The sequence below is a fragment of the Pocillopora verrucosa genome, chromosome 1, assembly GCF_036669915.1.
Source record: "Pocillopora verrucosa isolate sample1 chromosome 1, ASM3666991v2, whole genome shotgun sequence".
NCBI classification, from domain to species: domain Eukaryota; kingdom Metazoa; phylum Cnidaria; class Anthozoa; order Scleractinia; family Pocilloporidae; genus Pocillopora; species Pocillopora verrucosa.
This window is the reverse complement of record NC_089312.1, coordinates 24,922,333-24,935,710: the sequence shown is the minus strand read 5'-3', so window position 1 is coordinate 24,935,710 and position 13,378 is coordinate 24,922,333. Positions and strand designations below refer to the sequence as shown.

The 13,378-nt window shown below is 39.7% G+C and overlaps 1 protein-coding gene and 1 pseudogene across 1 annotated transcript; both read right to left on the bottom strand.

The window, feature by feature from the left end:
* Window positions 1–1,113: 1,113 nt before the first annotated feature.
* On the bottom strand, window positions 1,114–5,343 carry LOC131796401 (microfibril-associated glycoprotein 4). Its single transcript, XM_066162253.1, has 4 exons — window positions 2,525–5,343; window positions 2,282–2,398; window positions 1,953–2,199; window positions 1,114–1,583 (listed from the first exon to the last, which is right to left on the bottom strand). The coding sequence occupies exons 1-4, from the start codon at window positions 2,595–2,597 to the stop codon at window positions 1,205–1,207; spliced, it is 816 nt and encodes a 271-aa protein (XP_066018350.1). The 5' UTR covers window positions 2,598–5,343; the 3' UTR covers window positions 1,114–1,204.
* A 541-nt stretch (window positions 5,344–5,884) lies between these two features.
* LOC136276830 (fibroblast growth factor receptor 4-like) overlaps window positions 5,885–13,378 on the bottom strand; it is a 117,716-nt pseudogene continuing 110,222 nt past the window's right edge.

The following is a 13,378-nucleotide window of genomic DNA, read 5'->3' as shown; positions in this document are numbered from 1 at the left end:
ATTTAAGTCCTCGATTGGATTAAAAAAGTAGCCCGTCCAGGGATCAGGCGAGTAGATCACGCTTAAATAGTAGTTACGTAGAGCCATTGTGGTGGGTGTTGTAGGCTTGTTGTCACTGCAGGACCAACATAACTGCAAAACAGATATAACTGGACGAGTAAGATTTTGTTTTGTGTTTGAATTGAGTTAAGAGAGAAGAATGGAGAACTTCGACTGCGTCACCCTCTATCAGTAATTCTTCTATCGTATCAGATAATGATATTATCAGATAATGATATACCGTTTAAACCAGGCGACATCGAAGTTGTCTGTTGAAGCGCAACCAATACATCCTAGCACCTGCATTTATCGTCTTTTTTACTTAACCCCCTAACCCCTTTAATTCAGAACTGATGAACATGAAACTTCCCCTTACAATTTCGATCCGTTGTCCTTCTAACAGGAATTGAGAATAGTTAAACGCATCTGCCGGAGGGGGAGAGGGGGGGGGTTTATTTAATGTCACAACAGATCCTCTCAGGTAATTATAGAAAAGAATCTGTAGCAACAGAAAAGGAGAAGTCCGACAAGTGCTGGTATATTGTGCTGTGCTCTTGCGCTTAATGCTATCATGTTCAAGATTTTAATTCCTTCGGTTCTCATTTTTGCGTCTTGAATCGCGTACATACAGAGTGATGGTTCGAGTGAACAGATAGACTCGTAAGTGCGCCCAAGGTAGTTTAGTTAGAAAGTGTAAAGGTATTCACCATTCGGGTTGTAGCATACGCGGAAAGCACAGTAATTGACTTAGATCTGGCTGGTTATTTTCAAATTTAGTCGGGTATGACTTAGAATTAGTTACACAATGAGCTGCCTTGGCATGCAGCAGTCGGTGTTGTTATTAGACTTAGTTCATTGATATGAACCCAGTGCCGTGGTCAGATAATTTATTCTTTAATCCTGACCCACTTTTACAGATATTTAACATAGAATAAAAGCATTCTTGTCAACACGTCTATTTTGTTTCAAACTCAAGAAGGAAGGAATGTAAACTTTCCTTCTAGACATTCGAAAAGAGAGAGCTCTGTCAGATTTCAGTCCCAATGTCAAAAGTCATTTGAAAAGTCTTAAAACCAAGCTAAAAAATGCCCTTTTTAATCTTTGTCACGTGTGTTTTCCTCTACACGTTATTCTTCAACTTTTGGAAATAAACAAAACAAAAATTTCAAACTTGCACCGGTCTGATTTTCATTTCAGCTTTCTTGACGGAGTAGTGATATCCTTTCCAGTTATACCAGTTGACTCCGTCGGCATAAGATGAGTGCGCTCCGTGATGGTATAGTCCATTCAGGTAGAGGAAGGGCAGCTCTCTTACCACCAGGCTCCCTTGTAGGTCACAGCACAGCGATATCTGTCCTTGTCCTTGGTTGCAAAGGGCTGCCCACGATGACGAGAAAGAGAATCGCCCCGCATTTTCCTGGAAAAAGTAAAGTTTTCGAAGTAGAGGGAATTTTTCCCATGGTGCTATGCAATTATTTGCAAAGCTACAAAAGAGCCTATCGATTAATCTGGTGTTCACGAAACAGATAAAAACAATTTTGAAGCTATTTTTATTAAAATATCATCGATTCACTTTTTCAGACTAAAATAAATGTTCAAGTTAAATGCGAACGAGCTATAAGATTTTCTGATTTATATATCTGTTAGCGAATATTTAAATGATTCCATAGAGTTCAATTGGTTTATCGAAGCAAGTTAAAAAGCGCTGGTTCAAGTTCAGTCAGTGAATACTGCAAAGTTCTCATAAAAATAGATTTCTTTATTACCACCGAGGTTTACCTGAGTAAGTTCCAAGGCTCAGCTTGTATTTAATTCTCACTGGCAACAGCAAGCATGTTGTATTCGGCGGTAAGCAAGTTTACTTTTGGTGTAAATCCAGCTGTACACGGAAGCTTGTTCTTTATAGTTGTTGTAAGACGTGTATCTTGTCCAGTCCCAGCCAAAATTCACCATGCAGATTACCAAAGCCATTTTTGTAATCGGTCCAGCCGCGATAGAAGTCAACCGAGCCATCCAGTCTCTTCTGAAACACTGTCCACCCCCCACCGGCTGCCGTTTGGTCACAGAAGACACTAAAGGCACCGTGACCATCAAGGTCAATCGTATAAACACCGCTACTTGTTTTACCAGATTTGTACAGCTCAGCACAGTTCTTCTTAACTGTTGGAAGACATAAATGGATTTGCGCGAGAATCGTAAGACTTTGTTGATAACATGACAAGCTTCTCCATTTGTCTCTTACCTTCAGTACAGGTGTGTCGAGATTCACTGAGCATCTTGTTTTCTTTGATAGAAGCAATGTCGTTTTGCATTTCGAGAAGTGTTTCTTTTATTTCTCTAAGGAGAGTTTCTGTAGATTCTTCAGAAATGAGAAGAGGTTAATCGGGACAGGATAGACAAGATTAAAATCCATAGGATTTCCCTTATCTGAGTAACAATTCCAAACAAATGGAAAGGAAAAAATGATAATCTATTGTGAAAATACCTTTACATGAAGTGTTGTTTCTCGCTTTGATAATGCTGACATCATTTTTAACGTGCATAAGCTGTATCTTCATTTCCTGAAGAAGTGTTCCAATCTTCTTGTTTGGTGTTCCTGCATGGAGGCTGAAGTAGACATTTTTACATCGGTTTGTGGGTGAAGAACCGACTGGCGTGCCAGCGCTGTTACCTGGCTTAGCAGACGTTTGACACGCCACGATATAAGGGTCAAGAACAGAAAACTGCGATAAAAATCTGAGAAAACAAGAGTCATCATACTTATTGAATGTTGGCTCTAGTTTAACTGTCGATAACTTGAGGTTGTCACTGACTGGTTAGAATGCAGAAGTAACCCATTTTAGAACAACAAAGCGTGTGCGTCATTGAAATTATTGCGATAGTTTTTTCGCGTTATACTGCTCTCTTGAGTCCACTGTCAACGTCATCAGTTGAAATCAAGCCACCGACGGAAAAATCGTCTTCTACTTGAAAAAAATGGAGGCATCTTTGGAAAAACTTCTATATGATCTTGTTCTCTCTTTCCTAATATGATAATTCAGTTTTTTGAGGTTCACTGTGATGTCGGTTAGTGTTGACAATTGGTAGAAATACTAACGGTTTGAAAAGTTTTGTTCACCTCACCCCGTGAAATCTGACTAAATTACCTTTTGAAGGTTTTTCGTATTCCTGAGAATAAGTAAGTGAATGACGCAGCTTATTTACCGCCATGTATGCATGTTAACTTACAAGAAAGGTGCTTTACTTTCCGATTACGATTCATTGCTGATAGCCATTAAGATAACCATTGTTGTAAACATATCCCCGCATCGATTTCTTTTGGATAACTGACGAATATCCTCCCTTGGTATCGGAAGAGAGAAACAAAACAGAGCCATGATCAGTTCAGGTAATTTATCATGGTATGTGCCAGAATTTTGAGTGCGCGTAGTATATATTTGAATCATGTTAGTTTATCCAATTGACCGTGAGGTGAATACAACTTACGATTATTCATCGAAATCACGGAGTGCTTTTTTCATTTTTTTAAAGTGCATTTTGGAATGATTCGTTGTCCTGGTATACGTTTGGCTGAATCTCGACAATTTGGAAATTTATACGCTAGTCTGAGCATTTAAAACCCTAGAGCCAGCTATAGTCGATAAACAATCGAATAAAAATTCATGAAATGTTAAGATTAGGGCGCTCTTGCTAACAGAAAAGGTCCGTTTTCAGTTCATATAGATTTATCCGATTTAACTAAAAAATAAGACATTCATTGGGTCGATCGATGTCTCCTATCAATTCTTGTAAAGATTAGAAAATAAACGTTTTTTGAAAGAACCTGTTAAAGAACCTGCTTGTAGAATAAAATTTGATTCAGTTTAATTTAATTTAAACAAAACAGAAAGTTTTTGCATTATAAAAAGTAAAGAACAGTTAGTGATAATTCAAAAACTAACTGATGGTCTCTCGTATTTCACATCTTAAAGAAACACAAACTTAGAACCACGTAGATCATATGGATGACTGCATGAGGAAAACGATAAACTGTTGTTAACTGTTATCATTCAAATTTCCATCACTGCTTTTGGTAAGGTAAGCACTTCAGTTAAAACATTACCCTAGGCAAGTCGCTCTGCAGAGAGAGGTAATTTTCAGCTTATCAAAATGGATTGATTCAGCTGAAAGACTTGCTGTAGTCGTTGTAACGACTAGAAATTGAGATTTGTATTTTACCCTTAATATGCATGAAGTAAATATGAGCACTCTTTGTTACAAATTACTGACTACGGCGGATGCTTTACCGAGGTAGCCACCTACCTAAAATCTTGTTGAAAGCTCTGTTGCTTATAAAAGATAAAATTAAACAGTCATCTCGGTGATTCTAAGCAATTAGTACATAAACAGGTAAGAATTTTGGTCTTGTTAGCTGCTAAAAAAATAGTTTTTTTAAAAATTACTGGTCTCGTGAGTAATTGAAGGCCATAGTCTCTCTTTGGCCTTCGTTCTGCCTAACGCAATATCCGGTGGGTCATTTAGTCTTTAAAAGAAAAATCTGAGCCGGATTCAGACAAAATGTATTTCACAGCAGCCAACGGGATAGACAATCACCTGTGTGCCACGATAAATGAATATCACAGCTACACCGCTAATTTGCGAGACTAGCTTCAGACGCATATTCTTTTCGTTCACGACTTCCCTTATCCTAATTAATTTGCTTCAAAGAGAGAAGAGTAAATAACAATAAATAATAAATTGAAATAAAAATTAATACACATCTATTCACATATGCATTGGCAGAAATATTGGACAAGATGGCGGCCATGCTTGCGCATTTCGTCCATAATGGCGTCCAAATAATATAAGAAACTGTATGGAAATTTGTAAAATTTCTAAAATATAACAATCAGGAGCTTATGGTCCCGTCTGCTCTCGATCGAGACATATTCAGTACTGATTCTGCTATTCATCAAACCTCAAAGTGACTCGATAAATAAAAACCACTTACTTCCCGAACCAGTTCTTTTGTCATTGTTCATTGACCTAAGTCGCCTTACAGTTCTTCAAAATCCGTCGTTCTCCATCCCAAACACTTGCCTATTACAGGAAAGTGCATCAATGAAGTCAACTGCTCTCGATTGAATTGACTGCTACTGAGTTCGAAGCTTCCAAATATCCTGTAAAATTGCCATTTCCTCCCATCAAAAAACTTTCCCGTATTTTCCCGTATTTTCCATATTGAGTAAGTAACGAGATGTCATGTTGAAAACTATGACAGAAATGGTTAAACACGAGCAACATTGATCTTCGAATCGTCGGCCATATTTGTTTATGTTCTTGCTGGGAAATAAATTAGTTCTCAGGTCCTTTTCGGAATAAAAATATACCAGGCGTTGAATGCAAATTAGTAGTCTTGGCGCGAAAATTTAATAAAGGCAAATCAAAATTCTGACATCAAGTCATCGCTTTGCCCCCGAAAAATCCCAAAGATTTACTGGCGGGTCTTCTTTTCGTTTTCTTTTTATCAAATAGAAGATCTGTGGTGCTCAAATTGTGTAAGTCATGGTACGAAACACGCTTCTTTGCAGATCGAGCCGTGATTGCCGCCATATTGACTTTTCTTGCTATTCTAAGCTATTCTACTGTTCCGGAGTGTAATACGATATACCGCTGATAATTGTTAGCGGGCTCGAAATGTCCTTGATTTTTGGCGATGTTATTCATATGAGCGCGTCGGCCTTTGTCTGCAAGCCTAGATGTAACTGCATGCTTGAAGCAATTCACAGTCAGCTCTATTTGGCAATGCTAAAGATTCAGAAACCATTTTATGTAAATTTTCAAAAGCAGTAGGCTTTTTATTATTTTAACTGTACTTTTCAAGAAGCCATCTTTGAAGTTCTCTAGTTTAACCCTTTAACTTCCGTGAGTGACCAAGACAGAATTTCTCCTTACAATATCATCACAAAATCAAGAAGACTAGTTATGAGAACCAAAAAAGGTATCAATTAGGAGTTATTAGTTGATCCAATACCAAATTCTCAGAAGTAACATCAGAAGATTTGTATAGCAGACAGTAAGGAGGATTACTAATGAGATCTTCGGGAGTTGAAGGGTTCATATGATTTAACCCTTTAAACCCTAAGAGTTACTAGCATCTAATTTCTCTTCACAGCACCACTCCTGGATTAAACATTAAGGTCAGGAGAATAAAAGAAATGATCAACAACTTAACGAGCTCTCAACCATAAACGATTTTCTCCCAGTCAGCGCCATAGGGAATGTACACAGAACAGTTTTGCCGACTGGTAAAAATTTCGCGAAACATTTGCATAAAGTGTATTTGATCGATAATTTTTGCCTTGTAGTTTCTTTTTCGGCGGAGGTTGATAAGTTAAACAAGCTATATTTACTTTCTGCTTCGACTTCCATATCATTCATCTGTTTCTTTGTTTTTAGAATTTCTAAACATTTGTGAAACACAAGGACGGGACTCTAGAACGTAGCGGAGCTGTTAGTCGTAAAAACAAAAATGTTTTTCTCGCGTCAGAGTACCAAGATGTCGCATGGGTTATCTGGGGACAGATTCACTCACATAATCAAGAGGTAGACTAAAGCCCTCATTCAAATAAGCGCCCCTACTCTGTTTCAGTGATATCTCTGTAGGAGTACCAGTACATTGAGATCAACCGTGGTTCATCTTCCTTTCATTGCTTAATTAAAGACTTATTATACAAAAACAGTGGTCTTCGTCTTAGTTTCTCAACTATTACGTCCATGTGAGTGCACAGTTCTTTCAAACGAATAATCTCGTTGTCTTCCAATTTTGCGACGACGATTGGCTGGTCGTTTTAGCCAGGAAGGATTCAGGGACAGCAAGTCCGTTTTCCAGTCTTCTTAATCCTCTTTAAATAAACATGGTGCAATTCACAACAAACTTTTAAATGCAGACAATTGTACCCATTTCCGGCTAAGGAATGAAAGCATTTCACATTTACGTCCTCCCATCAATTAAGCGGAGTTGACTAATTTACCAACACAGGAGCGACTTTCATGAAAATTTTCAAGGAAAAAAAAGGGACTGAGTGCCTTTAGCCCACCAGCATAACAACAACTAAGATTTCTATAACTTTCTTTTTCACCTAGTTAATTGGTAACAAGATGAACAGGTCGTTAAATTCAAGACTACTCATTTTGGAATACAGCACAACATGGCGCTAGGTGCTAGATTTTCTGCCCACTCATTTTACTTCTACTTCAAATCAACTCTGCTAGTGATTTCATCCTCCATGATGATGATATATGTCCTCTGCAAAAGAAGAATCGAAGCGAAGAAAAATTACAGGTTGGATACACGTAGGAAGCTCAGTAATGATAATAGTGGTAATGGATGAAAATGACAAAAGGAACAAGCGAGCGGATGAGAAAAGATTATGAAAAGAACACATCAAAGACCAATTTAACTTATTACACACGACCTTCAAACCTGTATTTTCCCCATTTTTTCAACTTACATTTCATTGTTCTAATAACAATTTTTTTTGTCTTATTTTTCCTTTGGATGTAATTTTAACTTTAATAAGCTACTTACTACGAAGAGAGTTTTGATTTTTGCTGCCATTTCCTTGGATTGATATGACTCCTCCTTAAATGCAAGTCTCTTCGGCATTTGAATATTGAAGGATTTGAAAATGTTTCTGTGTAATCTACTCAAGTGTAATTAATTGAAAAGGAAAAGAGTGGAAGGAGGAAGGAAGCAGTAGGGAATAGCTTAAATCCAATTTCACTCACCTTGACTTCTCTTGAGAAGTATTCCAGCTGATTTACGATTCATTAAACGAAGGTCTCATCAAAGGATTCTCGTTCCAACAAGAGCTCATCAACGTATACCTACAAATGCATTGCATCATTCTTTAATTTTGAAGACCTTTTCAGTCACCTAGCTCACTCAATCTTCACGCAGCTAAACTACGGAGCACCTACGACAGCAACATTCCAAATAGGTAGAGTTCCAAATCTTACGGGAGCCAGAGTACTTCGTCGACCCAGTCACGTGACAAATGCTTCAAGTTACTTAAATAATGAGAGAAGTGTCGGCTGTTAACGTGTAAGCAAATATATGTAAGAAATAGACGGTCTTGCAAATGATCGAAACACTTACAGTTCTTCTGAACATTGATGAGGACGAGGCATCCGATAGCCCGTAGATAGCCGACTTACTTGGGAAAGTGGTGATTTGATGCTTGGGTAAGGCAACTCACCTGTAAAGCAAAATAACAGGGTATGCTCGATGGTAATAACTTTTAAGTTTAAAAGCCTAATGGATTAACGTCTTACTAACTGAGCGTGAGGGCCGAGGGTGTGGCAGTACGGACTGAGCGCAGCCAAGTGCGCACTAAAACAACCGAGGTCAAATATTCCACAGTAAGACTCGAGCAAGCGAGATTAGTAAGTAGTTTGTTGAGTGACACTCGGACCAAACTTGTTAATTTTGTATTCGCCGACTTTCGCGAACAAAAATACGCAGTGTATGATCGTTTCCTCGGGACGGTCCGTATGGACAAATCCCGACCCGAACTAATGACCGCTCGCCGAATCTACTGAATTCACTGAACGCTTGAATTTACCTCAGGACCACTTCGCCATATGATAAAGCGTTTAAATATAGCTGTCCTAGGCATAGAAATCATCGAATGTTTCTAGACCCACCATATATTGCTATTTCCCAAAGTAGTACGTGTAAGTATATGTGGACGTGTAAGTATATGTGAAAACACAAATAAGCCATGCGACTAATCTTCGCAGCCGATCCTATTTAAGATAGCGTTGAAATAGGGAACACCAAAAACTGCTCCAACCGTAATCTTCGCTCTTTTAACTCCTTCGTCGCTGTCTAGGAGTGGTTCTGAAGCTTCTTTAGGCTGTGGGGCCATTCGTCCTCGTTCTTTCATAAGAATTCTGCTTTATTTTTCCACATTTCTAGTTTCTTGGTCTCTGAGGCTTTGATTTCTCAAGAAGCATAGTCTGCAGGGTTGTGTTCTGATCTCACATGACGCCACTGCATTGGTTCTGACTCTTCCTGTATAATGGCCACTCGGTTGGCAATAAAGGTAACAAATCTTCGCGTTTCGTCGGCAATATACTTCAGAAATATTATCCAATCGAATCACTCCAGTAAGTAACACTGTCAATCCTCAATCTTCCTTCAAGTTACTTAATTACGGTCGTTTTGATTCAGGTAGCTGCGGTTAATTCTAACTACAGCACCGTGATTGCGTTCTTCATTGGTTTCACGCGCGAATTATCCATGACGAAACTGCTATGTATCTTACCTTAAAATGAGGCGCAGATATGAGACTGTTCCATAACCATTCTCTTGCGACGCATCAGCAAAATGATGTGGCTCTGCCCGTGTAACTCTACCAAAGCTTTCTGGCTTGAAACATCTCGAGATCCTGAATCCCTGCAAATTAATAAGGCCTTCTCTCCACTTTCTCCGATGGAGACGGATTTCTTCTGGGATATTGTTGTCCCAACTTAGCTTTAATTTACACAGTTCTTGATTGATTTCTCTTTCAAGTTGTAGTAACGAAGTGGCAAATCTGAGTGGATCGAGTACGGTCGCAACCGAGGACAGTACTCCCTTACAATTCTCTGGCTGTTCTCGCTCGCTAAAAACAAAGCCGATCGTATAACGTTCTACGTCCCAATGGATTCCTAAAGCCTTATCCAGAGGCAAGTTGTCGGATTTCAAATCCTTAATGTGCGTAGCTTCTTCTCCATTGGAACGCTGACAAGACATCACCACGGTTTAAAATCCATTTTGGGAGTTGGAAGCAACAGCTGGAAGTTGAATCTGATAATGCCCATTTACTAAGGTCACTGACTGATCCATGATTACTTCGGCTTTACGGTATTCAACCGACATGCCTTCTTCTAAAGTTCCGTTCGTGTCGCCAAATTCTTCATTGTACATGCGCTCCAGTTGTGCATCAAGAACTTCACGCTCAGTGTGTATTATGTTCTTCCCTCTTGTCTAACTGCAAGTGGATAATTTCTGGATAATCACTGCCTATCAGGATTTTTACTCTTTTATCTCCTGTTTCGGGTACACTGATGTCAGCAAAGTGAGGCTACTTCATTATTTCCTCGTTGGTAGCCATATGCACTAGCGTAAAAGGAAGACTCCCTGCGGTTAACACATGTCTAAGTTTGAACTCTGTATCTCCTTAAGAGAGGCAGGAACTAGCATCTGACCAAGAACACTCACATGAGTAACTATCTCTTTGGCACCATTGCGACTACTGATTTTAACTGGGACAACCTTCAAGCACACTCGAGGTCGACTGGTCCCTACCACGCCCACAGCAACAGGCTCACTAGGTGGAGTTTTAGTGCTCGGAGGATTATCTGATCCAATCTTAGCGGCTATTGACCCTGGAACGTAGCGGAGATCTGCGACAGTTCCTTTTGCTGCACCATTCCTTTCGGCACTTCGAAACGTATTATGGCCGTTAGTCTAGATGCCACTCCCATTTCCGTCGGCTTCACTAAAATGGATTAGATAATGATGGTCTTAGCCATACCCTGGCTTTGAGCATGGGAATCCTCTGGGACACTGTTTCGCGTTATGTCCCTGTGAGAGACATGCTCTGCAAAGTCGGTGTTGTCTCACAGTCTTTGAACGATCTCTTAAAGAGGAGCTTCTAAACATCCGACAGCTCCAGACTCCATGTGGTCCCGAGCACTGTGGACACTTCAGTGGAACTCCGGTAGGTATGGCGATGCCCTGCTGATCTTCTTCACTGTAAGTAGCAAGTGTTGTGACTTTAACCCGGTAATCTGCCTTTCCTTTGCCAGACTCCTTACTTTCTCTCTTAGCACATGTAAAAAAATCCGGTTCTTTTCCATATCCATTGTTGAAACGCTGTGCTGCCTCTCTAACAAAATTAATGAAACCAAATACGCAGCTCGACCATTGCTCTTGATGAGATCTCCTGCTGTATCGACCGACTTTCTTTTAAGACCTTCATCGGGAAGCTTTCTCATTAGCGTAATTATCACATCCCCACTGAACTTTTTTAACTCTACTTTTGGTGGGGATGGACCTAGCTTGATCCCTTGTGCAACTGTTTCCAAGCTTCTGACCGCTGTGCAGAGGTCAGTGACTAAGGAGAGGTACGGGTATTGCATTGACAAAGGTGGGTCGATTGTGAAACAAACACTGGGTTGACTTCAGTAAGACTTGTTCTTGGGGCACAATAATAAGCGGGTGTTGACTGGAAACTCGCTGGTGATAAGTTCGCAATAGAGTACAATGGTGGAAGAATTGTGCCAGGCGCAGGTGCTGTAGTTAGTTAAGGAGAGTGTCGAGTCACAGAGCTAACTAAGGAGTGAGATTCCCTCCTGAAGCTGACGCCGGTGACCAAAATTGAACTCAGGTGGGGGCTTTTTTTTCTTCTGTCTTCTTTTTCTCGCTCCATTCATTCTTCATACCTGGCAACGGTTTCTTCTACTTCTGTTTTTCAACTCCTGAGCTTGTAATAAAATCTTGCACGACATTTTCACAGTTCTCCTAAATGTCCAGCTCTCCGACGCCCAGCATGAACGGCTCTCTTCGGTGTTGACTTCCTCCTCATTCAAAATCTCGCTCGGTGCTTTCTTCCTAGTTTCCATAGTTGAACCTCGAAGATTTTCGCCAACAGAAATTAAATCCACGTAGGCCTACAGCTAACGGTGGCTATACATTCAAATTTCCACCGCCCTCATCGCTCCTAAACGCGTTGACTTCTGACAATTTATTCGGCGCCTCTTCAGCAATATGTCGAGTTACTATACGCGATTCTTCAAAGACAACTTTTACCTTCGAACTACTGGCCGATTTTCTTTTCTGTTTGCCGGTCAGCTGATGACAAACCACTCTTGTAAACAGATATTGACATAAGAACTCTAAATTTGAATTACGTAGGGGCCAGCTACGCTTGGCGTAAATACATACGACACAACAACCTGTATGCGTCCAGATTCCTTATATTCTTGAAGTTAGTGCTTCTTGCAAGACAGCTTCAAAATCCTTAGCTTAAAGCTAACCTCGACAAAAAACGGCAAAAAAACTTCAAACGAGGCTTAGGCAACGCACATTGCGTGGAAAACTGCGCCCTAGATATACTGTCAGCGGCGCTATAGAATGTAAATTCAACGAATCATACAAGTTTGGTTCCCCAGATCCCCAACAATCCTCGCCCAGTTGTCTGAGAGAGAAGATGTGAAAGATGTACAGGAAACAAATAAAAAATGCTGATACCGGGTGAGAGGAATGAAAGGGAGATACTGTGCATTATTTAAGCATATTTAAAAATCGCCTAAGCCTCACCTAAATCTTCACCTAAATCCTCTGTGGACAAGAAAGCCGGGTTGGATGCTTTTTCTCCCACAGTATTATTTGCAACGTAGTGATATTTTCCTTTATATTCCTTCTTTGCGTCTTCTATTACCAGTTGGTTATGAATTTGTTTGTCGTCCAGGGCAGTCTGAATGTATTTTATTCTTGGGTTGGACTGTATAGCAAGTGGATCGTTGTTCTTTATTCATGAGATGGATGGCATGGGAGAACCTTTGGCGGTGAAGTTTAAAGTTACGATCCTCGATAGTCTATGGTGCCAGCAAAGCTGACACCGACAATCCCAGATGACAGTAAAAAATGTGTTGGGAGAAGATAAAAAGAAATGAAAGGAACGAGAGAGAGAAATACCGTGCATTAGTTAAGGATTAAAATTAAAAAGAGAACTTAAATTTTGTGAATTCTAAAACAATTCCTACTAACCGACGTTTAACTTTTGTATGATGCTTTACCTTATAATCACCTCTGAGGTAAAACTCCAGCTTGATCTGTCTTCCATCAACTAGGATGTAGCCCTTCTCAATTAGATTGTTTACATCCTCGACCACATTCACAAGTGACTCCTTCAGAGTTACATAATCCTCTTTGCCATTCACTATTGCTATTGTATGATTTCCTAAAGAAAAGGTACATGTTTATGTCATTATTTTGTTGACCTACAACAAAAGAATGGTAGAAAGTGTACCTGCACTAGACAAACATCTTTTGCCATCTTCCACTGCTATGGGAAATCCTTGTTCCATCTCCTGATATTTTAACTTTCACTTTAGTAGTGCCATCTGCATTGTTCTTCACCTGTAAAATAAGTAAAGTGTTAGACTTAAGGCAAGCGAAGAAAATGAGCAATGCTTGAATGGTGGTCCCATAAGTCACTGTATTTTCTGTGGCATGTATGAAAAGGTTTATCAGAGACATAAAACTTACAAAATTTCCAACTTCCTTTTCAAGGAGGCGCTTGAA

Coding starts and splice junctions, on each gene's coding strand:
- LOC131796401 (XM_066162253.1), bottom strand. CDS start 2,597: ATGAAGATACAGCTTATGCACGTTAAAAATGATGTCAGCATTATCAAA. Junction 2,399..2,524: donor AAACAACACTTCATGTAAAG/GTATTTTCACAA, acceptor TCATTTCTGAAG/AATCTACAGAAACTCTCCTT. Junction 1,584..1,952: donor CTGGACAAGATACACGTCTT/ACAACAACTATA, acceptor TAATAAAAATAG/CTTCAAAATTGTTTTTATCT.